Source organism: Hyperolius riggenbachi, chromosome 5 (genome assembly GCF_040937935.1).
Source record: "Hyperolius riggenbachi isolate aHypRig1 chromosome 5, aHypRig1.pri, whole genome shotgun sequence".
Classification (NCBI taxonomy): Eukaryota; Metazoa; Chordata; class Amphibia; order Anura; family Hyperoliidae; genus Hyperolius; species Hyperolius riggenbachi.
The window spans coordinates 39,650,461-39,677,696 of NC_090650.1; the positions used below are offsets into that span (position 1 = coordinate 39,650,461).

Sequence of the window (27,236 nt, forward strand, 5' to 3'; positions counted from 1 at the left end):
CAGAGTGCATAGTCATGTCACTGACTGTCCTCAGAGGAGCTCACAATCTAATCCCTACCATAGCCATAGCCTAATGTCCTACCATATTATTATGCATTTATATAGCACTGACATCTACTGCAGCACGTTACAGAGTACATAGTCATGTCCCTGACTGTTCTCACAGGAGTTCACAATCTAATCCCTACCATAGTCAAAGTCTAATATTGTCATTATGTATTTATATTGTCATTACATATACATATACAATACATATTGTCATTATGTATTTATATAGCACTGACATCTTCTGCAGCACATTACAGAGTACATAGTCATGTCACTGTTCTCGGAGGAGCTCACAATCTTATTCATACCATAATCATAGTTTAATGTCCTACCATTTTATTATTATGTATTTATATAGCGCTGACATCTTCTGAAGCACTAAAAAATATATAGTCATGTCACTGACTGGGGCGGTTGTTGACTGTTGGCCTAGGGCGGTGAAAAGTACAAATCTGGCTCTGGTTGTAGTGGGAAACATCAGGACAGTTCGTGTGAAAGAGCGCCAAGTTTTGAAAAGGTTACATTTTATTAAGTTTATTCAGTCATAGGTTTTCCAGAACTAGAATCATCTACGCAGAGGTCCATATAAAGTTTGGTTGTGCCTCTGCCAGCCTTCCCTTATGTAATATGACCGTGGTTAGTAGTACTCTGTGCTATCAGCAGAACACAGATGACCTCATGCTATCATGCCAAGCGTGAGTAGGGAGGTGGAGCTATCCCCATTCATGCAATAAGATCATTAACTTGTCCTCAGAGAAGGAGGAGCCAAACACATGAGCTCATAGCCAAGCCTCAGTATAAAAAGCGTTCTTTGTAGAAAGTAAGAATCTGGAATCAGTCCATTGCAGAAAGCATTCGAGGTAAGGCATTGCATAATCTCCTGTGTCCTGATTGCTGTTTGTGTGCGGTTTGACATTAACTAGCGTGATGCTGTGATAGTATTAAGTGTGTCTGTAGAAGATGTAACAGTAACCTGCATTGCTGAATCATTTCAATATAAAAAAAGAAACAAAAGGACAAGCTCTTTGACTGAATCATTTTCATGAGCTACTTTCTGTGAAAGACATTGTGATACGATAAATTAAATCACATGTAAAGGATTCTGGAAATGTTTAGAACGTAAGATACGTAAGAATCCCAGCCAGGTCAACATCTGCATGGAGTTTGTATGTTCTTCCCGTGTCTGTGTGGGTTTCCTCCGGGCACTCCAGTTTCCTCCCACATCCCAAAAACATATAGATTGGCTTCCCTCTAAATAATTGGCCCTGGACTACAATAGACGTCACGTATGACTGTGGTAGGGATTAGATTGTGAGCTCCTCTGAGGGACAGTTAGTGACAAGACAATATATTCTGTAAAGCTCTGCTGAAGATGTGGGCGCTATCTAAATAATAATAACATCTAAATCCAAAGCGTTGTAATGGCAAACAATACAATTTGTATATATGATGATGCCCATACACGATACAATTCGATTTTCCTGTTTATTCGATCTAAATGATCGAATCGAATGAAAGTTGAAAATATTTTTTTTTTCGATCAAGAAATTCGAACGATTATCCCGTTTTTTTCTGATCTGACATGCTGGAAAAATGTTTATATTCGATCTAACAGAATTATCGAACTAAATTATCTAATCGAAAAAAAATGAAAAATTGTACCATGTATGGGCACCTTTAGAAAAAGAAGAGGTGTGGTACTCCCCTATTCTTATGTCCGTGTTCATGTGACAAGCAGAGGTACAAATACACTGTCACCCCCGTTGCTGCGCTCCTGGATGTGGATGCCCGGACGTGTGCTCCATAGAAACTGTATTGAAGCAAGGGTCATCAAAGTCTATGCATAAAGGAAAAAGATACGAGCACCGACCGTCCTTTGTCGTGTAATTTATAGCATCTTCTTAAAGTGAACCGAGCACCTTTTTAGCACTCAGGACATTTCTATATCACATGAAAAATGCATGCCAACAACCTGTTTCATTATTAAAATAAACTTTCATTTACGTTGTATTTTACATTCAAAGTAGTAGTATTAAGGTAGCCATACACTGGTCGATTTGCCATCAGATTTGACCAACTGACAGATCCCTATCTGATCGAATCTGATCAGAGAGGGATCGTATCGCTACCTTTACTGCAAACAGATTGTGAACCGATTTCAGCCTGAAACCGTTCACAATCTGTTGTGGTGGTGGTGGTGCTGCCGCCGCTCCCCCCGCCCGCATGCCCGCATACATTACCTGCTCCGCCGGCGAGACTCCAGTCCCCAGGTCACCGCTGCTCCGTCTCCGCTCTGGTCTCCGGCCCCGGCATGCTTTACTTCTTCCTGCCCAGCAGGAAGTTTAAACAGTAGAGCGCCCTCTACTGTTTAAACTTCCTGCCAGGCAGGAGGAACTGAAGCATGCCGGAGACCAGCGCGGACACGGAGCAGCGGTGACCGGGCGTAGACGTGCGGGCGGAGCAGGTAATGTATGCGGCTTTATTGCGTTGGTCGTCGGGTACTCGAACGCCGCTAGCGACGCGCTCCCTACCCGCGGGCGATCGACGCTAATTTTCCGCACGGAGCGATCGACGGGATCGGTCGAAAAGGAGCGAGATTCGGCGTGTAGCACGAACGGTTGGCAGCAGATTCGATCCCAGTGATCGAATCTGCTGTCGAAACGGCGGCGAATCGGGCCAGTGTATGGCCACCTTTACCCTGTTTCAGCAGACCTGACCGTCCGCAGAGCTCTCAGGACGCTAATTCTTTTATTGTTTTATTGAGCTAATTACCCATAAGTAAACAATAGCTTTTCTCTCAACAAAGGGGGTGGGTAATTAGGACTGTTTGACACATACTATGTCTTTGAAGAAACAGTCCTTCTGGGTAATTAGCTCAATAAAAGAATTAGCGTCCTGAGAGCTCTGTGGACGGTCAGGTCTGTTGAAACAGGCTAAAAATACTACTTTGATTGTAAAATACAAAGGTAAATGAAAGTTTATTTTCATAATGAAACAGATTGTTGGCATGCATTTTTCATGTGCTATAGAAATGTCCTGAGTGCTAAAAAGGTGCTCGGTTCACTTTAACATCAACTGCAATGCATCAAGATCAAACCTTACAGTCTGTTCTCATCAGAAGAAGAAGGGCAGCCATGGGAGTGGAGGTGGGGTGGCGGCGGGCACCGAGGTGGGACAGGCGACGGCCGTTTCGGACGGTCGGTGCACGTATCTTTTTCCTTTATGCGTAACCAATACAATTTGGATGCACAACACTTTTTTTTCTCCGTTCACCTGAAGATCTATAAGTGAAAGGGTAACCCCACAAACAAATGATAATATACTGTATATATATATATATATATATATATATATATATATATATATATATATAACGTGGGGTCCAACCTTCTGAGCCTCTTTAACCCCTTGTCCCCTATGCAGGCTAGGAGAGCTTCGCACCCTGATCTATACCAGCCCGTGTAGTCCATGGTATGGCGGGGCAGTGGAGGAGAGGGTTGGCCAAGCCTCAGAGCCCTCGTTTAGTCCATGGACAAGAGGCTCTTCCCCACCTCTGGTGCCCCAGGAGCAGGTGGGGGTCAACGATGCCAGATGCCAGCTTGCTTCCCAGGAGAAATGTCCAAAGTATCAATATTTTGTGTGCCCACTATGATTTTCCAGCACTGGGCATGGAGTACACTAGAACTTCACAGATGAAATCGTCTTCCAATCCTCCATGATGAAGCTGGAGGAAGTTAGAGACCTTCCACTCCTCCACCTTCCTTATGAGGATACCCCACAGATGCTCAATAGGGTTTAGGTCTGGAGATATGTTTTGCCAGTCCAGCACCTTTACCCTCAGTTTCTCTAGCAAGGCAGCGGTCATCTTGGAGGCAAAGTCTGACGAAAGCTGTTCAGGTGGCATCTAGAGTTGGGCCGAACCTCCGATTTTAGGTTCGCGAACCGGGTTCGCGAACTTCTGCGGAAGGTTCGGTTCGCGTTAAAGTTCGCGAACCGCAATAGACTTCAATGGGGATGCGAACTTTGAAAAAAAAAAATAATTATGCTGGCCACAAAAGTGATGGAAAAGATGTTTCAAGGGATCTAACACCTGGAGGGGGGCATGGCGGAGTGGGATATACGCCTAAAGTCCCCAGGAAAAATCTGGATTTGACGCAAAGCAGCGTTTTAAGGACAGAAATCATATTGAATGCTAAATGACAGGCCTAAAGTGCTTTAAAACATCTTGCATGTGTATACATCAATCAGGTAGTGTAATTAAGGTACTGCTTCACACTGACACACCAAACTGTTCACTGAACAGAACAGGTATACAGTGGCGGGTCCACTGAACAGAACAGGTATACAGTGGTGGGTTCACAGAACAGGTATGCAGTGGTGGGTTCACAGAACAGGTATGCAGTGGTGGGTTCACAGAACAGGTATGCAGTGGTGGGTTCACAGAACAGGTATGCAGTGGCAGGATCACTGAACAGGTATGCAGTGGCAGGATCACTGAACAGGTATGCAGTGGTGGGTGGGTTCACAGAACAGGTATGCAGTGGCAGGATCACAGAACAGGTATGCAGTGGTGGGTTCACAGAACAGGTATGCAGTGGCAGGATCACTGAACAGGTATGCAGTGGTGGGTGGGTTCACAGAACAGGAATGCAGTGGCAGGATCACTGAACAGCTATGCAGTGGTGGGTGGGTTCACAGAACAGGTATGCAGTGGTGGGTTCACAGAACAGGTATGCAGTGGCAGGATCACTGAACAGGTATGCAGTGGTGGGTGGGTTCACAGAACAGGAATGCAGTGGCAGGATCACTGAACAGGTATGCAGTGGTGGGTGGGTTCACAGAACAGGTATGCAGTGGTGGGTTCACAGAACAGGTATGCAGTGGCAGGATCACTGAACAGGTATGCAGTGGTGGGTGGGTTCACAGAACAGGAATGCAGTGGCAGGATCACTGAACAGGTATGCAGTGGTGGGTGGGTTCACAGAACAGGTATGCAGTGGTTGGTTCACAGAACAGGTATGCAGTGGCAGGATCACTGAACAGGTATGCAGTGGTGAGTGGGTTCACAGAACAGGTATGCAGTGGCAGGATCACAGAACAGGTATGCAGTGGTGGGTTCACAGAACAGGTATGCAGTGGCAGGATCACTGAACAGGTATGCAGTGGTGGGTGGGTTCACAGAACAGGTATGCAGTGGCAGGATCACAGAACAGGTATGCAGTGGTGGGTTCACAGAACAGGTATGCAGTGGCAGGATCACTGAACAGGTATGCAGTGGTGGGTGGGTTCACAGAACAGGAATGCAGTGGCAGGATCACTGAACAGGTATGCAGTGGTGGGTGGGTTCACAGAACAGGAATGCAGTGGCAGGATCACAGAACAGGTATGCAGTGGTGGGTGGGTTCACAGAACAGGTATGCAGTGGCAGGATCACTGAACAGGTATGCAGCCAGGAAAAGCTAAGCCTAACTAATCTTTACCTATGAGAGACAGACAGCAGCTCGCCCTACTCTCTCTAATGCAGGCACACGAGTGGCCGTAATGGCCGCCGCTGCCTGCCTTATATAAGGGGGGTGGGGCTCCAGGGGCTAGTGTAGCCTAATTGGCTACACTGGGCCTGCTGACTGTGATGTAGAGGGTCAAAGTTGACCCTCATAGTGCATTGTGGGGCGAACCGAACTTCCGGAAACGTTCGCCTGCGGGAGGCGAACGCGAACCACCGAAGTTCGCCGGGAACCGTTCGCCGGCGAACCGTTCGGCCCATCTCTAGTGGCATCATGGGCAGACTGAATGAGTCTATTACAGTATTAGTTTCACCTTTTAATTGGAATTACTGCCATAGATGAACGTTTGCATGATATTCTAATTTTCCTAGTTGAATACTCAGATCTTAAAGTGAAAGCATTTGATTGGTTTATTTTCCGGCTGCATAGATTCGCAGGAACATTTGCAAAATCCTGCATAATTGTAGAATTATTTGCATATCTCAGTGGAAGGTTGGCACTAAACCAAAACTTTGTGCAAAAGAGGGAATCTTGATTATAACAGGCAGACATTCCCTCACAACAATTGCTGCAAGGAAATCTACTTTCTTTCAAGTAAATAAGATTTTCCTAATCTCTAGATACTAAGAAGATAGTGGATGATCAGAAGATGGAAGGAAATAACACAAATAATGTCAGTAGGTCAGAAGAGGCTGTAGTGACCATTGAAGACCCCAAGCCAAAGAGGTGACATATTTACTAATTTTTGTAACCGGCAACTGTTGATTGCGTCTGTATTGCTATCATTCATATTTTCTTTTCAGTACACGAACATATTATATCTAAAGATGGTGCACAATAAAAAATGCATACATACCTGGGCCTTCCTCCAGCCCCCTTCGACCTGATTGCTTCCTTGCCGCCGTCCTCCACTTCCTGCAGCCTCCGCAACTGGCCCGTTAAGTCGACCAGTCGGGGCCAGTCGACACAGGCGCGATTGGGGCATCGTAGCAACATATTTTTTTACATACAGAATCTAATGCATAAGCAGCTTAATTACGGGACCTATTAGAATAAATCAATGGTAAGAGGAATATAGAGGCAAAAAAAAAACCTTGGCTATTGTGCTGTTCTTAAAGGAAACCTAAACTGATTGATAAAAAAGAGATTCACTTACCTGGGGCAATAGAGTTCTGCATGCGCAGGATTCTATTGCGGATGGGAATGTGAGCGAAGCTACGCGTGGTGAGGGCTGTGCAGGCGCAGTGGTCCACAGACTCCCAGTTAGTGTAAAACGAAACTAAGCCACGGCGGAGAACGGAGGATGGTTGAGGACCAGCGCTGGACAGGACGGCTGCAGGGGGCTAGGAGAAGCCCCAGGTAAGTGAATCTCTTTTTTATCAATCTGTTTAGGTACACTTTAAGGGGTCCAGCAAGCATAGCCGGGACAAGGTCCTCCAGTACCCAAGGCTGAGACACCAAAGTGCACCCCTCCATCCCCAGCCATCACACACTGAATGCTATTAGACCCAGGGCCCCCAACCCCCCCAACACCTTAATATCTAGTTATCTGGCTTGCAGTCACTGCCATGTATCCCCTTTTCTGATTTCTCTCTGCTTCAAACACAAGGGGCTTGATTCACAAAATGATGCTACGTGTTAGCACGCCTGTGAAAAGCTCCTTAGCACGTGTAAAGGCACTTTGCGCTCGCTAATACGCGTGCAAAATGTTGCGCGCGCAAAGTTTGGCGCTGCGTGGCACTCGTGAAAGAGCGCATCGGTACGTGCAAAGCGTTGCACTGTCCGCGCGCTAAGTGAGGTTATCAGGCTATTTAGTGAGCGGACAGTGCGACGTTTCGCGCACACCGCGCAGAGCTAAACTTTGTGCGCTATCAGTAACCGCTTTAGACGTGCAAACTACTTAGCACCCTAGTTTGCACGTCCAAAGCTTTTAGGCATCCTAACAATGTTAGCATGGCTTTTTGAATCGAGGCCAATCAGTGAATTATATCTGAGTGAGTTGTGTTCCCCCTCCTACACTGCCTCTGCCTCGGCCTGGCCCTGCCAGCAAGTAACTGGATTACTCAGTGTTTAGGCCTGAGACACACTGGCTGCACTTTGTTGGAGATTGGAAAGCTCCGCAATTCCCGAATCACAGAAAAGCAGTGAATTTAAACGCGTTACAGGGCTGCAGCCATTAGTGCGATCGCTCCCAAAACGCTGCATGTAACAATTTCCAATCACAAAACTGGAAGTGGAGCAACCCCCACAGGGTACCACTGTTGGAGCATAAGCACTGCCAGTGAGTCGCTGGACTTACCGTATGTGCTGTTTAATGGTTAAGAATTGCCAGCCTCACTTGAGTCATATCAGATCACAGTGGGGTCTGCTGAAGGTTTGTAAATTGGTAGTTACATGATTGCAGTTGCATGCAGCCTCTACAGAAGGTTTAATCTAAGAAACCTGGATCAGCCTTAGATTATTAAGAAAAAATATGTCCTCAATGGTGATGCCACAATGAGCTCTTATACTAAGCTCTCAGCAGTCCCCCGCTATCTTTCGGTGTTACACAGGTGAAGGCTGCAGTCCTTTACTACATACTAAGCGACAATTGTTTTATGTAAAAATCCAGTCCAAAACCTCATGTGTCAAAGGCAGTTTCTTTACCACTATGCCGTGGCTTCTACCTTGCTAGATAAGAGAGAGGAAGTTTTATACATCCCCTCGCAGTCCAGTCATTTCAGTAAATATAATTCTACCTCTGGAGAGATCTCCGGTGGTAGAAAAGGGAATTGCAAATGCTAAAATGACTGGGTTGAAAATTGATGCATAAAACCTTTGTTTCCCCTAATCTAGCAAACCAGAAGCCTAAAGCTGCCTTAGTGCCTTTGAGACAGAAGGTTGTGAGTTCAGATCTGTGGCTTTCCAAATTAGCTGCTTTATAATTTACATATTTCTCAGGATTTCAATAGCAATCACTTAGACCAGCGCACTTTCAGAGTGGAACAGGTAATTTGGGTGCAATTGGCACCAGATAAACTGGGCACAGCCATAGTCGCCAATGCATTTATATTTAAATAGCGGCTAGGGCCAGCGCTAGTGGCTGGTTATATAGCTGAACGCTGGCTAGCAGTGGTGAATGCGGCGGTAGCGCCTGAGATCAGCTACTGCGTAGCCAAACTCCAGGTAGTGGCAGTGACTGCAGCATTGGATAGCAGCGCTGACTACAGGTAGCTATAGTGACTGCAGGGATAACCAGCGTTATACTGTGTAGCCAAGCTCCGGGTACGGTTATCGGCACTGTGGCTAGTAGCGGCTGGGAAGTTAAGCTGCTGTGTAACAATATAATACAGTCATTCCATAGTGTTTCACTACACATCCTGCCTGAAAGGAGTGTCAAACCTTCTTGGAAATTATATCTGGTGTTGAATATTATTGGCAGTCACCCATGCAGCAAGGCAGGACATTATCAGTAATCTTACTCCAAACACAGTACTGTTGCCATGGTTGCAGTAAAGAGAAGCAGGAAATCTGGGCACATGAGGCAAGTGGACAAAAAGGGCTCTGCCATTCACTCCCATATTGAATATCGTTTGACGGGCGCTGAACAGGAAAAAAGGGCGCCCGGAGCTTATTAACGTTTTTAAACTGCGCTTGTGATGATTTAAGTTTACAAAATGCGCCCGTGACGAATCACATTTACAAATATACTAAACATATTTATCGTATTTAACTAAACCGTTATTTAAAATGTTATCACTTACTGTTTGTAAAACATTATTATCCACATAATAAAGCGATCAGTACTTAATCGTAATATATTTTTACAGTCACTATTTGTAAAACTTTATTAACCACACAATAAAGTGAACACTAAGGGGGATCTTAGTGTTAGGCACCACCAGGGGGGATTTAATGTTAGGCACCACCAGGAGGGATTTAGGGTTAGGCACCACCAGGGGGGTCTTAGGGTTAGGCACTACCAGGGTGGTCTGGTCTTAGGGTTAGGCACCACCAGGGGGGTGGTTAGGGTTAGGCACCATCAGGGGGTTCTTAGGGTTAGGCACCACCAGGGTGGTCTTAGGGTTAATCACCACCAGTGAGTCTTAGGGTTAGGCACCACCAGGGGGGTGGTTAGGGTTAGGTACCATCAGGGGGGGTCTTAGGGTCAGGCACCACCAGGGTGGTCCTAGGGTTAGGCACCACCAGGGGGGTCTTAGGGTTAGGCACCACCAGGGGGGTGGTTAGGGTTAGATACCACCAGGGGGGTCTTAGGGTTAGGCACCACCAGGGTGGTCTGGTCTTAGGGTTAGGCACCACCAGGGGGGTCTAAGGGTTAGGGATAGTTAGAGGGAGGGTTCTGTGTGAGAGTAGGGTTAGGTTTAGTTGTAGTAAAATGTTAGTAATATTTACTAATGTTTTACTACAGTTATTACGAACGTACTTAAAGAGAACCCGAGGTGGGTTTGAAGAATATTATCTGCATACAGAGTCTGGATCTGCCTATACAGCCCAGCCTCTGTTGCTATCCCAAACCCCCCTAAGGTCCCCCTGCACTCTGCAATCCCTCATAAATCACAGCCACGATGCTGACAAACAGCTTGTCAGAGCTGGCTGTGTTTATCTCTATAGTGTCAGTCTGCTGCTCTCCCCGCCTCCTGCAGAACTCCAGTCCCCGCCTGCATCCCTTCCCTCCCTGCTGATTGGAGGGAAGGGACGGGGGCAGGGACCGGAGCTATGCAGGAGGCGGGGGAGCAGCTGAGACTGACACTACTGATGTAAACACAGCACGGCTGGGATTTATGAGGGATTGCAGAGTGCAGGGGGACCTTAGTGGGGTTTGGGATAGCAACAGAGGCTGGGCTGTATAGGCAGATCCAGCCTCTGTATGCAGATAACATTCTTTAAACACACCTCGGGTTCTCTTTAAATATTTTGTTTCCTTGTTATAAACAATACATCTCTTATGTTTATGTGGCTATTGTAAAATGAGGACAGAATTTTCTTTAAATATATTAAAAACTTTTTTTTTTTAATAGAGAAAAGAAAAACTTTTGGGGCAAATCGGCAAAAAAGAAAGAAGTCAAAATGGTCGGGCCTCTCAAAATTGTAAGAAATAAAGTAATTTGAAGGTGCATAACTACAAATCATGTGGCCCATTGCAGCTATTTTAGTATTGTAAAGGGCCCCCAGCCATAAGCACACATGAGCATTAGTATCCTCCTTCTCCCATGAGATGATATGACATTACATACAGGGCATACAGCATGTGGACATAGCCTTATATGATTACATCCCCATCCTCAGAGGCACACTGAAGCAGAGCCTGCAGAGAAGCTGTGCTGGACAATACAGTATGTATCCAATTTATGCTGTTTGAAAGACCCGCCCTCACTTCCAGGGTCTTGTGACCAGTGATATCACTTCCTGCACACAACAAACACTATACTATTCCATCAAAATGCTCAAGAGAGGAGGTGCTGCAGCACTCAGCACAGCATCCCTGCAGGCTCTGTATCTATGAGTGCCTATTGATTTTCCTATTCCTAACACTGTATGTATCCCTGTGCTTCTACCCCACAACGCCGCCTTGTCATTTTTATTACAGTATATTGTAAATTAATGTACCTTACCTTGTCTGTGCATTGATACAATCCCCTCCCCCCAAGGGACCAATCAACCATCATCTTCTGGCAGATAGAGAATATGCACTGTGATAGGTTCTCTCTGTCTCACTATCTGGTTATTTGACTGTGTGTTTCAGTTCCGCTACTCGGAGCCTCAGGACTGGATGTTGATGATGCTGGGGACGGTGGCTGCGGTGGCCCATGGGGCGGCCCTGCCTCTTATGATGCTTGTGTTTGGCCAGATGACTAATAGTTTTGTTTCTGAAGGGAAGGCTACAAGTAAGATATTTTATCACTAGTAATCTATGCAAATGCTTACTCTGTGTACTTGCATTTATTTTTTTCTTTATTCTGGTATTGGCGTTATTTTTATCTGGACTGTATGGCCTTGCTAACTGCCTTAACTATTTCTGCCGCCCAGATGTGAAGCTCACGTCCAGGTGGCTGCTCTGCTGCGGTGCCACGCTTCGGCACGTTCCCGCGCGCGATCGCGGGCGCGTTCCCGTGCCCCCATGGTGTCCCCCGGTAGCCCTGGGATCAGTAAACGGGAACATGGTTCCCAATCACCGATCCGTGTCCCCCGCAGAAAAACCGAAGCGCTCTTACAAGAGGCTTCCGTTTTTCTGCCAGGAAAAATTTCCGCATTCCCCTTGTACTTCCGCTTAGCGACAAGCACAAGGAGGGAAAAAATGAAGGTGGCCATCTTGTGGCCAAATAGTAAAACTACATCTACATATTTGTTACATTACAATTTACACATATAACAACATTAAAAATTAACTGTTTATTTCCCACACCAAAATAATACCCAAATAAAATTTTTAATGGAAAAAAATTACAATAAAAAAAAAAAAAAAAAGACATAAATAGTTACCTAAGGGTCTGAACTTTTTAAATATGCATTTGAAGGAGGTATACCACGAACATTTTTTAAATTATAAGCTTGTAAATAGTGATGGACGCAAAATGGAAACAATGCACCTTTGTTTCCAAATAAAATATTGGCGCCATACATTGTGATAGGGACAAAATGTAAATGGTGTAATAACCGAGACAAACGGGCAAATAAAATACATAGGTTTTAATTATGGTAGCGTGGATTATTTTAAAGCTATAGTGGACGAAAACTGAGAAATAATGAATTATTTCCATTTTTTTCTTATTAATCCTGTTAAAATGCATTTATAAAAAAATAATTCTTAGCAAAATGTACCACCCAAAGAAAGCCTAATTAGCGGCGGTGCTAACCTACTTAGCAAGCCTAAAGACTTTTGGGCATGATACCCGTTGCACTAAGTAGGTTAGCACCATTTCGAGGAATAAACTCGCGTGCAAAGTCCCACGCGCAAAGTCCCATAGGGTTTAATGGGCGCTACGCGGGTGCGCACGCAAAACATTGCACGTGGGACTTTGCGCGCAAGTTTATTTTATTACGCCTAAACTGAGTTAAGGTGTGATAATGGGCTTTTCACCAGCGTGCTAACTGTTAGCACGCTTTAGTGAATCAAGCCCATAGATCAAGAAATTGTGAAAAGTAGTAATAAAGTTATTAGCGAATGAATGGGAGGTGAAAATTGCTCTGATGCTTAAGGTGAAAAATCCCAGCGGGCTGAAATGGTTAATATTATCGAGCACACACAGAGCGCGGTAATATTACCTTAGCATATGCACGTAACTACCATGTGATGCGCTCGTAGCGCGACCACGGTACTCCTGTAGCCATGCCACTATTAAGGTAATGCGCATGTTGCCGTAGTAGCAGCCGCACTACTGGAGTACCGCAGTCGCGCTATGCGTGTATTGTGGAGTAGTTACACGTGTACGCAACACTGACATTACCGTGCGCTGTGTGTGCGCGGTAGTATTAACGCAGTTCAATGAATCAAGGCCATTGTTTGACTATATTCAGGTCTCAACTGAGTTAAAAAAGAATGGTAATCTTGTCTAATACAAAGCAAACATGATTCAATATGGACCTCAAATTTCTATACTATTATCATACATTTATTTTTCAATTATCTTTTTATTGTTCAGAAAGAATAAAGAAACAAATATTGAACATATATCAACATCGAATATGCAACAGCAACAGTCATGCTTAGAGTATATTATCCAGAGAATTACAACAACACCGATAAGACAGAATATCATATACCAATATAATCCCTTTAAATGTAAACAGGTATGGAAAAGAGTTAGTGTTACTAGGAAATATTTGAAGCCGACCATACTGACCAAGGATCCCATATCAAGTCAAACTGGGGAGTAGTCTCTCGAATTGTTGCAGTGACTTTTTCTAACCCATATATACTTTGTATTCTGTTTATAAGTTCGCTTCTGGAGGGAGGGCGGGATTTCTATTTTTAAGTCTTAGCATGTAAAGCTTTCGCAGCATTACAAATTTGTCCCAGGAGCTTGTTCTGGGATTTGGAGAGTTGAGGATGGGGCCTATGGAACAGAGCCGACCATGAGTCTGGTTGGATTTGCCTATCTAATACTGCAGATGCAAGTTAATAACACATATCCCAAAAATCCGCTACCAAAGAGCATGACCACCAGCAGTGGGTTTGATCAGCTGTGGATGCACAGCCACAGAAACATAAGTCAGATGAGAGCAGTCCCCACTTGAACAATTGGACAGATGTCCTATACCAATCGAAAAGAATCTTATAGTTGCGTTCCTGTGACCAAGACAAGGGGAAGCCATCCCTCATCAAATCTCCCATAGAAATTATTCCTTTAGATTTCCAGTTACCCCAAGCTAACCCACAGACCCCAGGAAGGAAATCCACATTACAAAATATTGATTCCAAACTAGAGTGTCGACCTGTCTGATCTAACATTTTAGCAAGGGTCTTTTTTAACTTAAAGTGAACCAGAGACGAAGCACCCTTATGTATTTTACCATATATATCAGTGGGAACATTAGAGAAAACACCTACCATGCTTTCTGTTTCATTCTGCACTGCACGGCTTTCTTCTAATCAGCCCTGATAAAATCCCAGACTGAGCATTCAGTCTGGCTTTGCTATAATGACTCAGCTATAATGATTCTTGAGCAGAGCCAGCAGGGGGCAGGCTTGGACTTGAAAAGAAACGAGAGAACAAAGACTGAGCTATAAATATTCCTGAGCAAAGCTTATTGCTCAGTCGGGGCATATTATATATGGTAAAATACATGAGGGTGCTTCATCTTTGGTTCCCTTTAAGGGACTCATGTATGGTGGTGGGAGGGTGTCAGAGCCAAGGCAGGGCTTAGGGGTCCAAAAAAGGCTACTAATTGGAAAAGGAAAAATAATTTCCTGTTCTAAATCAACCCATCTGACTGATCCCCTGGGGGAGGACCACTGTAATAATTGGGCTAATCTGGCAGCGTAGTAGTAATGCATAATACTAGGAGCTCTTCCCATCATGACCCCTGAGATGTCTGAAGAGCGTCTAACCCTTATTGCCAAGGGTTCAATACATAGAGCAAACAGTAAAGGAGAGAGAGGACACCCTTGCCTAGTGCCGTTTTTAATTGGGAAAGGTTGGCAGGTGATACCCATATTTTAAACAGAGGACATGGGTGTATAAGGCTCTAATTCCATTCAAAAACTCACCCTTGATTCCAAATTTCTGGAGGACTAACCGAAGGTATCTCCAGTCCACTCTATCGAATGCCTTCTGCGTCCAAAGATAGGAGCAGAGAAGGCAATTGAGATTGTTTCATTTTAGCTATCAGTCCTACCATCCATCGGATAGTCTCTGTGGTTTGTCTCCCAGCAACAAAGCCAGTCTGGTCCGGGTGGATAAGCGAGTAAAGAAGAGGGTTCAGCCGATTATCCAGAATTTTCGCAAAAATCTTCATATCAACATTAATCAGAGAGATGGGTCTATAATTGGTAACTTCTATTATCAAACATTTATAAGTGCTTCTCATCACATTCCCCTATCTTCAGAAATTGTTATGCAATGGGCTGCTGTCCATTAACCCCCTTGGCGGTATGAAAAATCCCGCCAGGGGGCAGCGCAGCAATGTTTTTTTTTTTTTTTTAAATCATGTAGCGAGCCCAGGGCTCGCTACATGATAGCCGCTGCTGAGCGGCATCCCCCCGCCCGCTTCGATCGCCTTCGGCGATCTCCGATCAGGAAATCCCGTTCATAGAACGGGATTTCCTGGAGGGCTTCCCCCGTCGCCATGGCGACGGGGCGGGATGACGTCACCGACGTCACTGACGTCGGGACGTCATTGGGAGTCCCGGGCCACCCCTCGGCGCTGCCTGGCACTGATTGGCCAGGCAGCGCTGGGGTCTGGGGGGGGGGGGCCGCGCGCCGCTGCAGATAGCGGCGATCGGGCGGGGGCTGGCGGCGATCAGAGTGCTGGCGCAGCTAGCAAAGTGCTAGCTGCGTCCAGCAAAAAAAAAATTATGAAAATCGGCCCAGCAGGGCCTGAGCGGCACCCTCCGGCGGCTTACCCCGTGTCCAGCACGGGGTTACCGCTAAGGAGGTTAAAAGATTCCCCCCCCCCCCCCTCTTTCCTCTAATTTCCTTTAATTTACAATAAAAATCCTCTGGGTCAGACATACTGTAGGAAATCACCCCCAATGCCAAATTTTTCATGTTGGTGCAAATTAAAGAAAAAGGATTCAAATCATCTAATGTGTTTACTTTTAGGAAATACAACAACAGAAGCAGTAAGAAATGCGACAGAGTCACTGCAGGAGCAAATGACCACGTAAGTGCAATGTTGTTATTATCTTTAAAGGGAACTAAGCACCCTTTTCCCCCTGGAATATCTCCTGGTTTCTAATAGCTATAGGAGCTGCCATGTTTCCCTCTCCCCTGCTAGCTGCCCTTATTTACAGATGTCACACAGATGCTATCTTCACATCTTCCCTCTGGATAAACTCTTTGAAGCCGTTGTCCTAAATACCCACTCCCCTCTGTTGATGAAAGGTATTGTTTACTTTGTGGAAATGTGTGCAATAAAACAATGACATTAATCTTTAGCTGCCTGAAACCTCTGCAGTCAGGCTGGCTGAAGTAGGCTATTAAAACCTGTGCTAAACTTTAACCTCTTTAGTGTTAATCCCGAGTCAGGCTCGGAACGGAAAGCCGCAGAACAGGGTGGTAATTCCGTGAGTTTCATGCTTGGAGCTGCTGCAGACCACTCTGTAGTATGTTTTTCTTCTTGTTTTTAGGGTCTAAAAGCCTGTGAAAAAATGTTATGGCTTTTAGACCTTGAATTTGGAAATAATCATCACGCCAGGGAGGTTAAATGTAAAAAGATAAGGTAAAATGGAAGTTTTTTTTTTTTTTTCAATAATGAGACACGTTGACACATTGCTATAGAGATGCCCTGAGTGCTAAAATGGTGCTCAGTTCACTTTACCCTGCAATTACTGGGCCACAACACAGTGAAGTCAGTAAGTGGGGAGGGGGCTGCATAGGCAAATGCAGGGGGGGATTACAGCTGCCCAGAATCCCCCCTCAGAGCAGGGCTGGTGCAGTGTCTGGGGACAAGTTGAGACACCAGAATATCTGCAGGCATCCTGCAGTTCACAGCACTGCCCCCTTTCTTTCCCTGCTACAGTTGACTTTGGATGTAGCAGCAACATGTGTACAGAGCATGCAGCAGCATGTGTACAGAGCATGGAGCAGCAGCATGTGTACAGAGCATGGAGCAGCAGCGTGTGTACAGAGCATGGAGCAGCAGTGTGTGCACAGATCATGGAGCAGCAGCATGTGCACAGAGCATGGAGCAGCAGCGTGTGTACAGAGCATGGAGCAGCAGCGTGTGTACAGAGCATGGAACAGCAGTGTGTGCACAGAGCATGGAGCAGCAGTGTGTGTACAGGGCATGGAATAGCAGTGTTTGTACAGAGCATTGAGCAGCAGTGTTTGTACAGAGCATTAAGCAGCAGTGTTTGTACAGAGCATTGAACAGCAGTGATGGAACAGAACATCGAGCAGCAGTGTGTGTACAGTGCATCGAGCAGCAGTGTGTGTACAGAGCATGGAGCACCAGTGTGTGTACAGAGCATGGAGCAGCAGTGTGTGTACAGAGCATGGAGCAGCAGTGTTTGTACAGAGCATCGAGCAGCAGTGTGTGTACAGAGCATGGAGCAGCAGCGTGTGTACAGAGTATGGAGCAGCAGTGTGTGTACAGAGCATGGAGCAGCAGTGTGTGTACAGGGCATGAAGCAGCAGTGTGTGTACAGGGCATGGAGCAGCAGTGTGTGTACAGAGCAAGGGGCAGCAGTGTTTGTACAGAGCATGGAGCAGCAGTGTGTGCACAGAGCATGGAGCTGCAGTGTTTGTACAGAGCATGGAGTAGCAGTGTGTGTACAGAGCATGGAGCAGCAGTGTGTGTACAGAGCATGGAGCAGCAGTGTGTGTACAGAGTATGGAGCAGCAGTGTGTGCACAGAGCATGGAGCAGCAGTGTGTGTACAGAGCATGGAGCAGCAGCGTGTGTACAGAGTATGGAGCAGCAGTGTGTGTACAGAGCATGGAGCAGCAGTGTGTGTACAGAGCATGGAGCAGCAGTGTGTGTACAGGGCATGAAGCAGCAGTGTGTGTACAGGGCATGGAGCAGCAGTGTGTGTACAGAGCAAGGGGCAGCAGTGTTTGTACAGAGCATGGAGTAGCAGTGTGTGTACAGGGCATGGAGCAGCAGTGTGTGTACAGGGCATGGAGCAGCAGTGTTTGTACAGAGCATCGAGCAGCAGTGTGTGTACAGAGCATGGAGCAGCAGCGTGTGTACAGAGTATGGAGCAGCAGTGTGTGTACAGAGCATGGAGCAGCAGTGTGTGTACAGGGCATGAAGCAGCAGTGTGTGTACAGGGCATGGAGCAGCAGTGTGTGTACAGAGCATGGAGTAGCAGTGTGTGTACAGAGCATGGAGCAGCAGTGTGTGTACAGAGCATGGAGCAGCAGTGTGTGTACAGAGCATGGAGCAGCAGTGTGTGTACAGAGTATGGAGCAGCAGTGTGTGCACAGAGCATGGAGCAGCAGTGTGTGTACAGAGCATGGAGCAGCAGCGTGTGTACAGAGTATGGAGCAGCAGTGTGTGTACAGAGCATGGAGCAGCAGTGTGTGTACAGGGCATGAAGCAGCAGTGTGTGTACAGGGCATGGAGCAGCAGTGTGTGTACAGAGCAAGGGGCAGCAGTGTTTGTACAGAGCATGGAGCAGCAGTGTGTGTACAGGGCATGGAGCAGCAGTGTGTGTACAGGGCATGGAACAGCAGTGTGTGTACAGAGCACAGGGCAGCAGTGTTTGTACAGAGCATGGAGCAGCAGTGTGTGTACAGAGCATGGAGCAGGTCTGGGGAACGTAACAGAGCCAGGTATGAGCACAGCCATGTGCCCCGATGTGTGAATGCTTCACTTTCCCCTTCATTATCAATGTTGGCTGTCCTCATTATTATATGTATCCAAACTGCTCTTAATCGATCCCGTTGTCGATCGGGAGCAGATCGGACATTTAGGAAATAATTGTCAGATCCTTTCAGTCGGACAACAAATTGCATTATGTGTACCCAGCATGATGTCCTACCATATTATTATACTCCTATTGTGCATGGCCGAGGGAGAGCTTTCAGGAATCCCCCCCCATGAAAATCCTCGGTTTCGTCATTGGAAATCGACGCAATCTCCCTCTACAGCTGAATGGCTAAGAGAGGTGAAACACATTAAAATGATGGAAAATCTTACCCAGTCAATATACAATAGAGACGAGCAATTTAGCGGCACATGGGCCCCTTGGTCATTATTAGAGATGGCCCGAACCGTTCACCGGCTAACTTGTTCGCGCGAACAACGGGAGATCGCATCGAAACGCAAACATATAGCGAGTTCGACTTGCCCCCTATACTACATCATTGAGCTAAACTTTGACCCTCTACATCACAGTCAGCAGACGCATGGCAGCCAATCAGGCTGCACTCCCTCCTGGAGCCCCCCACCCCCTCTTATAAAAGGCAGCAGCGTCGGGCATGTTCTCACTCTGTGTGCTGCTGTATTAGTGAGAGAAGGGAGAGACATTGGAGAGATAGGGAAAGTAATAGTTAGGAGGTCTGTTAGCTTGCTCCTTGCTGATATTTGTTGATGAAAAGCACACCAAAACAGCTCTTTTAAGAGCTAATGTTCTTGTGTTCTTGTGTGTGTGTGCCACTGACACTGCATATACAGCCCTGTCTGTCGCAGCTGGCCCTTGCTAATTGCTATACTGTGCCAGGCCCAGCACATTCAGTGCATACCTTTTCACTGCACCTGTGTGACTGCACATTGTATTATACCACCAGTCACTGCATACCTTTCACTGCATATGTGTGACTGCACACTGTTTTATATACCAGTCAGTGCATACCTTTTCACTAAACCTGTGTTTTGTAAACACACATTGTAATATACCCCCAGTCACTGCATACTTTTCACTGCATCTGTGTGACTGCAAACTGTTTTATATACCATACCTTTTCACTGCACCTGTGTGACTGCACATTGTATTATACCACCAGTCATTGCATTCCTTTCAATGCATATGTGTGATTGCACATTGTATTATACCACCAGTCAGTGCATACCTTTTCACTGCATCTCTGTGACTGCACATTGTATTATACCAGCAGTCAGTACCTTTCACTGCATCTGTTTGACTGCACATTGTATTATACCACCAGTCACTGCATACCTTTCACTGCATCTGTGTGACTGCACACTGTTTTATACACCAGTCACTGCATACCTTTTCACTAAACCTGTGTGACTGCACATTGTATTATACCACCAGTCACTGCATACTTTTCACTGCATCTGTGTGACTGCACACTGTTTTATATACCATACCTTTTCACTGCACCTGGGTGACTGCACATTGTATTATACCACCAGTCACTGCATACCTTTCAATGCATCTGTGTGACTGCACATTGTATTATACCACCAGTCACTGCATACCTTTTCACTGCATCTCTGTGAAGGCACATTGTATTATACCAGCAGTCAGTACCTTTCACTGCATCTGTGTGACTGCGCATTGTATTATACCACCAATCACTGCATACCTTTCACTGCATCTGTGTGACTGCACACGGTTTTATATACCTGTCAGTGCATACTTTTTCACTGCACCTGTGTGACTGCACATTGTTATATACCACCAGTCACTGCATACCTTTCAATGCATCTGTGTGACTGCACACTGTTTTATATACCAGTCAGTGCATACCTTTTCACTGCACCTGTGGGACTGCACATTGTTTTATACCACCAGTCACTGCATACCTTTTCACTGCATCTCTGTGAAGGCACATTGTATTATACCAGCAGTCAGTACCTTTCACTGCATCTGTGTGACTGCACATTGTATTATATCACCAATCACTGCATACCTTTCACTGCATCTGTGTGACTGCACACGGTTTTATATACCTGTCAGTGCATACCTTTTCACTGCACCTGTGTGACTGCACATTTTTATATACCACCAGTCACTGCATATTTGTGACTGCACACTGTTTTATATACCAGTCAGTGCATACCTTATCACTGCTTCTCTGTGACTGCACATTGTATTATACTAGTCAGTGCATACCTTTCACTTGAATGGATGGCAGACTTACCCTCCATAACAGATTCTCGTTATAGGATTTCAAGTGTATTTGTCTCATCATTATACCAGCAGTCAGTGCATACCTTTCACTGCATCTGTGTGATTGCACATTGTATTATACCACCAGTCAGTGCATACCTTTTCACTGCATCTCTGTGACTGCACATTGTCTTATACTAGCAGTCAGTACCTTTCAGTGCATCTGTGTGACTGCACATTGTATTATACCAGCAGTCAGTGCATACCTTTCACTACATCTGTGACTGCACATTGTATTAGTCAAGTCATTGCATACCTTTCACTTCATCCCCCCCACCCCCCCAATATGAACTAAACAACAGGCAGAGGCAGGCCACCCGGCAGGTCTGTTCGAGGTCGTGCTGACGTGATTTTTTGCGGCCCTCGACCAAAGTACAGTGTTTCGAAGGCACATGCCATCAACTCCCAAGATTGTCAGGACGTAGTTGACTATTTAACACAGAACACCTTATCTTCCTCAGCTTCCGCACGGAACCGTGACATATCTTCCTCCGATCAGCTGGACAGTCACTGTTGTTCTGTCATTGAGCTACCTCAGCCCGACCATATGGGCTTGAAAACCGCCATCATCTGCACTCTCGCCAACGTGCGCACCAGTCCAGCACGGCCATCACTACACAAACAGCTGTTTGTGGTGCGTTACACAGTGAGTTTGGTCTGTCAGTGTGAAGCAGTACACTACTTACACTAATTGCTGATCCATGTCTACACACGCAAGATGTTTTCAAGCACTTTATGCCTCCAATTTAGGAATGCAATGTGATTTCTGCCCTTTAGTGATTATAACCCTGCTGTGCTTCAAATCCGTAATTTTCCTGGGACTTTTGGCGTGTATCCCACTACACCATGCCCCCCTCCAGGTGTTAGACCCCATCTTTTCCATCACTTTTGTGGCCAGAAACAGTGTTTGTAGTTTTTCAAGTTCGCCTGCCGATTGAAGTCTATTGCAGTTTGCATGGTTTGCACGAACTTAAACTTTTGCGGAAGTTCACGTTCGAGGCTCGCGAACCCAAAATCGAAGGTTCGAGCCATCTCTAGTCAGAATATGAGGAATCAGAAGAATACAACAGAATACTTGACTCCTAACCTGTTTCAACTTAAAAAAATTCACACCCCGTGTAGACATTTTTCGGCGTCTCTGCCTAGGACCCTTTTTGGGTCTCCCTGGACGTGTGGCCCTCTGTGGGTTCCCGCACTTCGGCGCATCGCCTTCAGGCATCACTTATGCCTCTCTTTTTCTTTCTCTATCTCTTGCTCTTTTCTTCTTATCTTATATTTTTCTCTTTCTCCTATCTTTCTTCTTCCCCCCTACTCTTTCTTTTCCTAATCCTCTCTATATTTTTAGATATTTAGCCATCCCAACAGGTATTTGGCTTCATATGCCACATCACAAACCTTATTATGTTGAGACGGAGTCCATGACTACTTATTCTAGCGGAGAACCCCGAGTGTATGATCCCTCTGGGCCTCGGGGTATCCACCTCATTATCTGTCCTCCTGAAAGGAGGTTTTTACCTATGGGACTCTCTGAAGCTTACATGGGGGCAGCCATGTGAATACAAACTGCTTACTGTTACATACACAAGTGAATATCTTACTCCTAATACTCGGGCATACAGTGGTTTGCAAAAGTATTCGGCCACCTTGAAGTTTTCCACATTTTGTCAAATTGCTGCCACAAACATGAATCAATTTTATTGGAATTCCACATGAAGTTGTGTACATGTGAGAAGTGGAACGAAAATCATACATGATTCCAAACATTTTTTACAAATAGATAACTGCAAAGTGGGGTGTGCGTAATTATTCAGCCCCCTTTGGTCTGAGTGCAGTCAGTTGCCCATAAACATTGCCTGATGAGTGCTAATGACTAAATAGAGTGCACCTGTGTGCTGGAGAGATACACAAACAGCGCACTTCACTTACGTTACACTGGCTCCGACTGGCGGAAAATCCATATGCTTCTCAGTTTAGGTTCCCTTTAAAGTGCTTACCAAATTTGACCCAAATTATAAGGTCTGAGCACATAATTGGTCACAGTAATGGGCTGTCCATCCCTGTGATCCCCTTTTGATTTCACACTGTCAGCTGTCTTCCTTCAGGTGGCACATAAGCTCGCAGCATGCAAACAATAATAATAGCACAAGAGATCTAAGTGTTCTCCGTAAAAACTCCAGCTTTATTGTTTAAAAAACACACGTCTAGTACTTACATAAGGGCCCTTGTGACAGGGACCCTCAGTAGACAATCATGTATCTAATCCAAATGGAGTGCCGTCATCCCATCTGCCAACCGTTAGCCCGACTGGTTTCGCTATTGCGTCATCAGGGGCATTCAGGGGATAATTACACTACTGTAGATAGCTGTGTGATGTGTTGCCACTGTGTACATTAATAATTAGGCAATATCAATTTTCCCTTTTCCAGGTTTGCTTACTATTACACTGCTCTAGGGGGAGGGGCAATAATCGCAGCCTACTTGCAGATCGCGTGCTGGTCGCTGGCTGCTGGGCATCAGATAAAGAAGATCAGAGTCAAGTTTTTCCACGCGGTGCTGCGGCAGGAGATCAGCTGGTTTGATGTGAACGACGCCGGACAACTGAACACCAGACTGTCCGAGTGAGTATGCAGCCTGAGGGGGGTTTGTTCCATGGGAATGTGAATAACATAGAGAAAGGAACGGCGAACGACCATCCACGCTATATGACATGTGAATTGTGTACAATCCACATTTATTGGAAAACAGGTTTAAGACAGTGGGTGTAAAGTGTATCTGAGACGATAAAAATAAAAAAAATACACATACCTGGGGCTTCCTCCAGCCCCCTTAAGGCTAATCGGTCGCTTGCCGTTTTTCCAGGCCGCCTGGATCTTTCACTAGGTGGCCCACTAATTCCGGCAGTCGGCACAGGCGCTAAGCTCCCGGGAGCGGTCAGAGCATGCACTGTAGAACTGTGCAGGCGCAGGGCACTCCCAGCGACGTGCAGCTCGGCCATAGGCCCCCCCCACCTGTTAATTTTGCTACATTGTGTTCATTGTGGCTTGAACTGGCCTTGCTCAAAGGGGCTCACAATCTAATCCTCACCATAGACATATTGTATTGTATGTCTATGTATGTACTGTAGTCTAGGGCCAATTTACATGTAAAGTATAGTGTAGCGTATGTATTATAGTCTAGGGTCAATTTAGGGTAAAGCTAATTAACTTCTCTGTATATTTTTGCCATGGGGAGGTAACCAGAGTGCCTGGGGGAAACTCACAAGGCCAATGTTCTTGTTGCTCCCTGTCCGCGTGCAACAGCTCCCTCCCCTTCCATGTGCAACCGCCCCTCTTCTGTGTGTAAAATCCATTATAGCAGCCCCTCTCTTTCATGAACATCTTCCTTGAGCAGCAGGTCTCCTCTTGCATATGTTGCTCCTCATTTGCAGCCTTCTCTTCCTTTTTAAAGGACACCCGAGGTGAAAATACACTAATGAAATAACCGATTGTATCTATTTTCCTTTTTCCTAAAAATGACTTTTTAAGATATTCCACAGTTTTATTTTATGTTTAAATCTACTTTTTATGTTTTAACTGTTTTATTGTTTTTGCTCAATGACACATTCATTGAAGTATGCCAGAGCTAATATCTATTAACTATTGACCCTTTTTATCTTTTTCCTGCTCTTGGAAGCCATTTTCTGCAAAGAAAGTGTTTTATAGTTGGAATTTCTTATCAGTGAGGGTCACACTGCAGTCACTTCCTGTCTGAGTCAGGACTGAGTCAGCCACTTACATACCTGATATTTAAAGGAGAACTGTAGAGAGAGGTGTATGGAGGCTGCCATATTTATTTCCATTTAAGCAATACCAGTTACCTGGCTATCCTTCTGATCCTCTGTCTCTAAATACTTTCAGCCATAGACCCTGAACAAGCATGCAGCAGATCAGGTTTTTTTCTGACAAGTTTGACAGATATGACAAGATTAGCTGCATGCTTGTTTCTGGTGTGATTCAGACACTTCTTCAGCCAAATAGATCAGCAGGGATGCCAGGCAACTGGTATTGCTTAAAAGGAAATAAATATGGCAGCCTCCATATACCTCTCACTACAGTTCTCCTTTAACTCTTTCAGGCAGAGAAAGAAAAAAAAATGAACACAGCACAGTTATTAGTGTGCTAGGCACTGTACATACCCATGTCTATCTAATCATGTCACATGTCAGCTCGGGTATCCTTTAAGTAACCCCTTCTCCATGTTCAGATACCCTTGGGCAGTGGGAAAATAACCCTTTAAGTGGGAACACAGCCTCAAGATGTTGCCAACAGTGATACATTTCAGAATGTAAATTGGGGCAAGGAAAGATTTTTACAATGGGCAAACACTGACTAAAAACTGATAGATGAATATTATATAAATTAGCAATTTTGTTCATTAAGTTAATTTCACTACATTTCCTCTTAAAGTGACACTGAAGCGAAAAAAAAATCATAATACAGTATAATGAATTGGTTGTGTAATATAGATAGTTAATAGAACATTAGTATCAAAGAAAATAGTGTCATATTTTTATTTTCATACAGTATATATATATATATATTTTTTATAATATTGCATCAATCTCTAATAATAGCAGTTTCCACAATACACTCAGCATTTTAAATGATTTCACAGAGCAGGATAGTGAACTTTTGAACTTTTCTCTGAAGAAAAACCATAAACAAAGAAGAAACTATGAGAGACAATTTAGATAAGTGCTTCAAAAGACAGTGCTGTCCACAACTTTATAAAGTCACAGAGCTCAGAGAAGCTCTTTTGCATAGATAACAACTGAAGTTTCTTAACTCTTCCTGTTATGGAAACAATATGAGACTCATATTTGTGCTAATAATGTTTTTTTTTTTCTTAGCTGCACTACACCTACAAATAATATCACAAGTTTATTTTGACTTCAGATTCAGAACTGATGTCCGTTTTCTACTCTGGCCAACAGAGGTCACCGTTTAGCATATAACAGAAAGGCTGCCTGTTATGCAACTGTCACTCCTACACACAGTAAAGCTGTTTATTTCTCTTTACTACACAGTTGTAAACCATGACATGTCCTGTTTTTTTGTTTTGTTTTTTTACAATATTCACTTAATAAATTATTTAGTCAGTTTTTGGCAATTGTAGAATATGTCCTCTCCCTGATTTATATTCAGAAATTTCACACTGGTGGTGACATCTTTAGTACTGCCAGGTGATCTGTATAGAGTGTTCATTACTGAGAGTTCTGTGCACAGAGGGAGATATTACTGCTCGCTTGGTAGTTGGAAACAGCTGTTATTTCCCACAATGCAACGATTTTTACAGACAGGAAATTGTCATGGCCATGGCCCGTATATCACACTGTAGGAGGGGTTTCACCACAATATCAGCTATTCTGATGTCCCTGATGATCTATTTTAGGCTACATACTCACCGCCCGATGAGTCCAGGGATGTCCTCTTGACAACGGTCGTCAAGGAACGCCTCTTCCTGTTTGCGACGTCACGCGGCGTTACACAAAGGGTGCAAACGGGAAGTAAGCGATCGGGGTACTTTGCATGGAGTAGTCGGGGATCTTAATGATCCACTGTGTCTGTTCCATAACGACGCGATCACCGCTTGGGGAGGGGGCAACATCATTTAACATGCGTTTGTTAAACGATGTTGCCCAATGTCGGGTAACATCCAGTGGCGTAGTTAAGGAGCTGTGGGTCCTGATACAAGTTTGACAATGGGGCTCCCCAAGCACTCTATAAATAACAATTAATATGGCACACCAAAAGCAGCCAATGGCAACTAGTGTCAGATGTGCAAGAAGGTGGTGGAGAACAGTTTGTTAATGATTACCACTATTCAAAGTATCTATAGAAGTGATTATTATGAGCGCAGGACCAATAAAGAGCTAATACTGTAGTTGAGGGAGGGCCCTTCAGGACCCCTCTGGCCCAAGGGCCCCGATGCGGTCGCAACCTTCTGCACCCCCTATTGCTACGCCCCTGGTAACATCACCGCAAATATTGCTGCATGGTTATGGACCTTAAAAAAAGGTAAAGATTTCTCGTTGGAGCTAGTGCGGTATCAGCTTCTGATTGGGGTGAAGTTCAATCCTGGGCGTAAGTCAAACCACCTGCCAGTCAGAAAAGCCAGAAGAGCTACAAGAAATATCAATATCAAATGTTAATGTGCAATAGTAAATATTTGAGAAAATACCAACAAAGTAATGATTACTGTATATTTTTCCTACTTTATTTTCTGTCCAGCGACGTCTCTAAAATGAACGTGGGTATTGGCGAGAAGCTGGCTATGCTGCTGCAGAACGTTTCCACCTTTGTGACCAGCTTTGTGGTTGGATTTGTGAAAGGCTGGAAGTTGACGCTCGTTATCCTGGCAGTCAGCCCTCTTATGGCATTCGCCGCGACTCTGTGGTCAAAG

The 27,236-nt window shown here is 45.1% G+C and overlaps 1 protein-coding gene across 4 annotated transcripts in view; it reads left to right on the forward strand.

The window, feature by feature from the left end:
- Positions 1-890: 890 nt before the first annotated feature.
- Positions 891-27,236, forward strand: part of LOC137518138 (ATP-dependent translocase ABCB1-like) — a 100,984-nt gene continuing 74,638 nt past the window's right edge. For 3 of the 4 annotated variants that reach the window (XM_068235519.1, XM_068235520.1, XM_068235521.1), the window contains exon 1: positions 27,073-27,236. In XM_068235519.1, the coding sequence (XP_068091620.1) occupies positions 27,078-27,236 (159 nt within the window). In that variant the 5' untranslated portion in view covers positions 27,073-27,077. Of the gene's footprint in view, positions 909-6,172; positions 6,279-10,570; positions 10,641-11,295; positions 11,438-15,814; positions 15,876-23,221; positions 23,414-27,064 lie in introns of those variants that run through there. The other variant, XM_068235524.1, reaches the window with a different exon arrangement.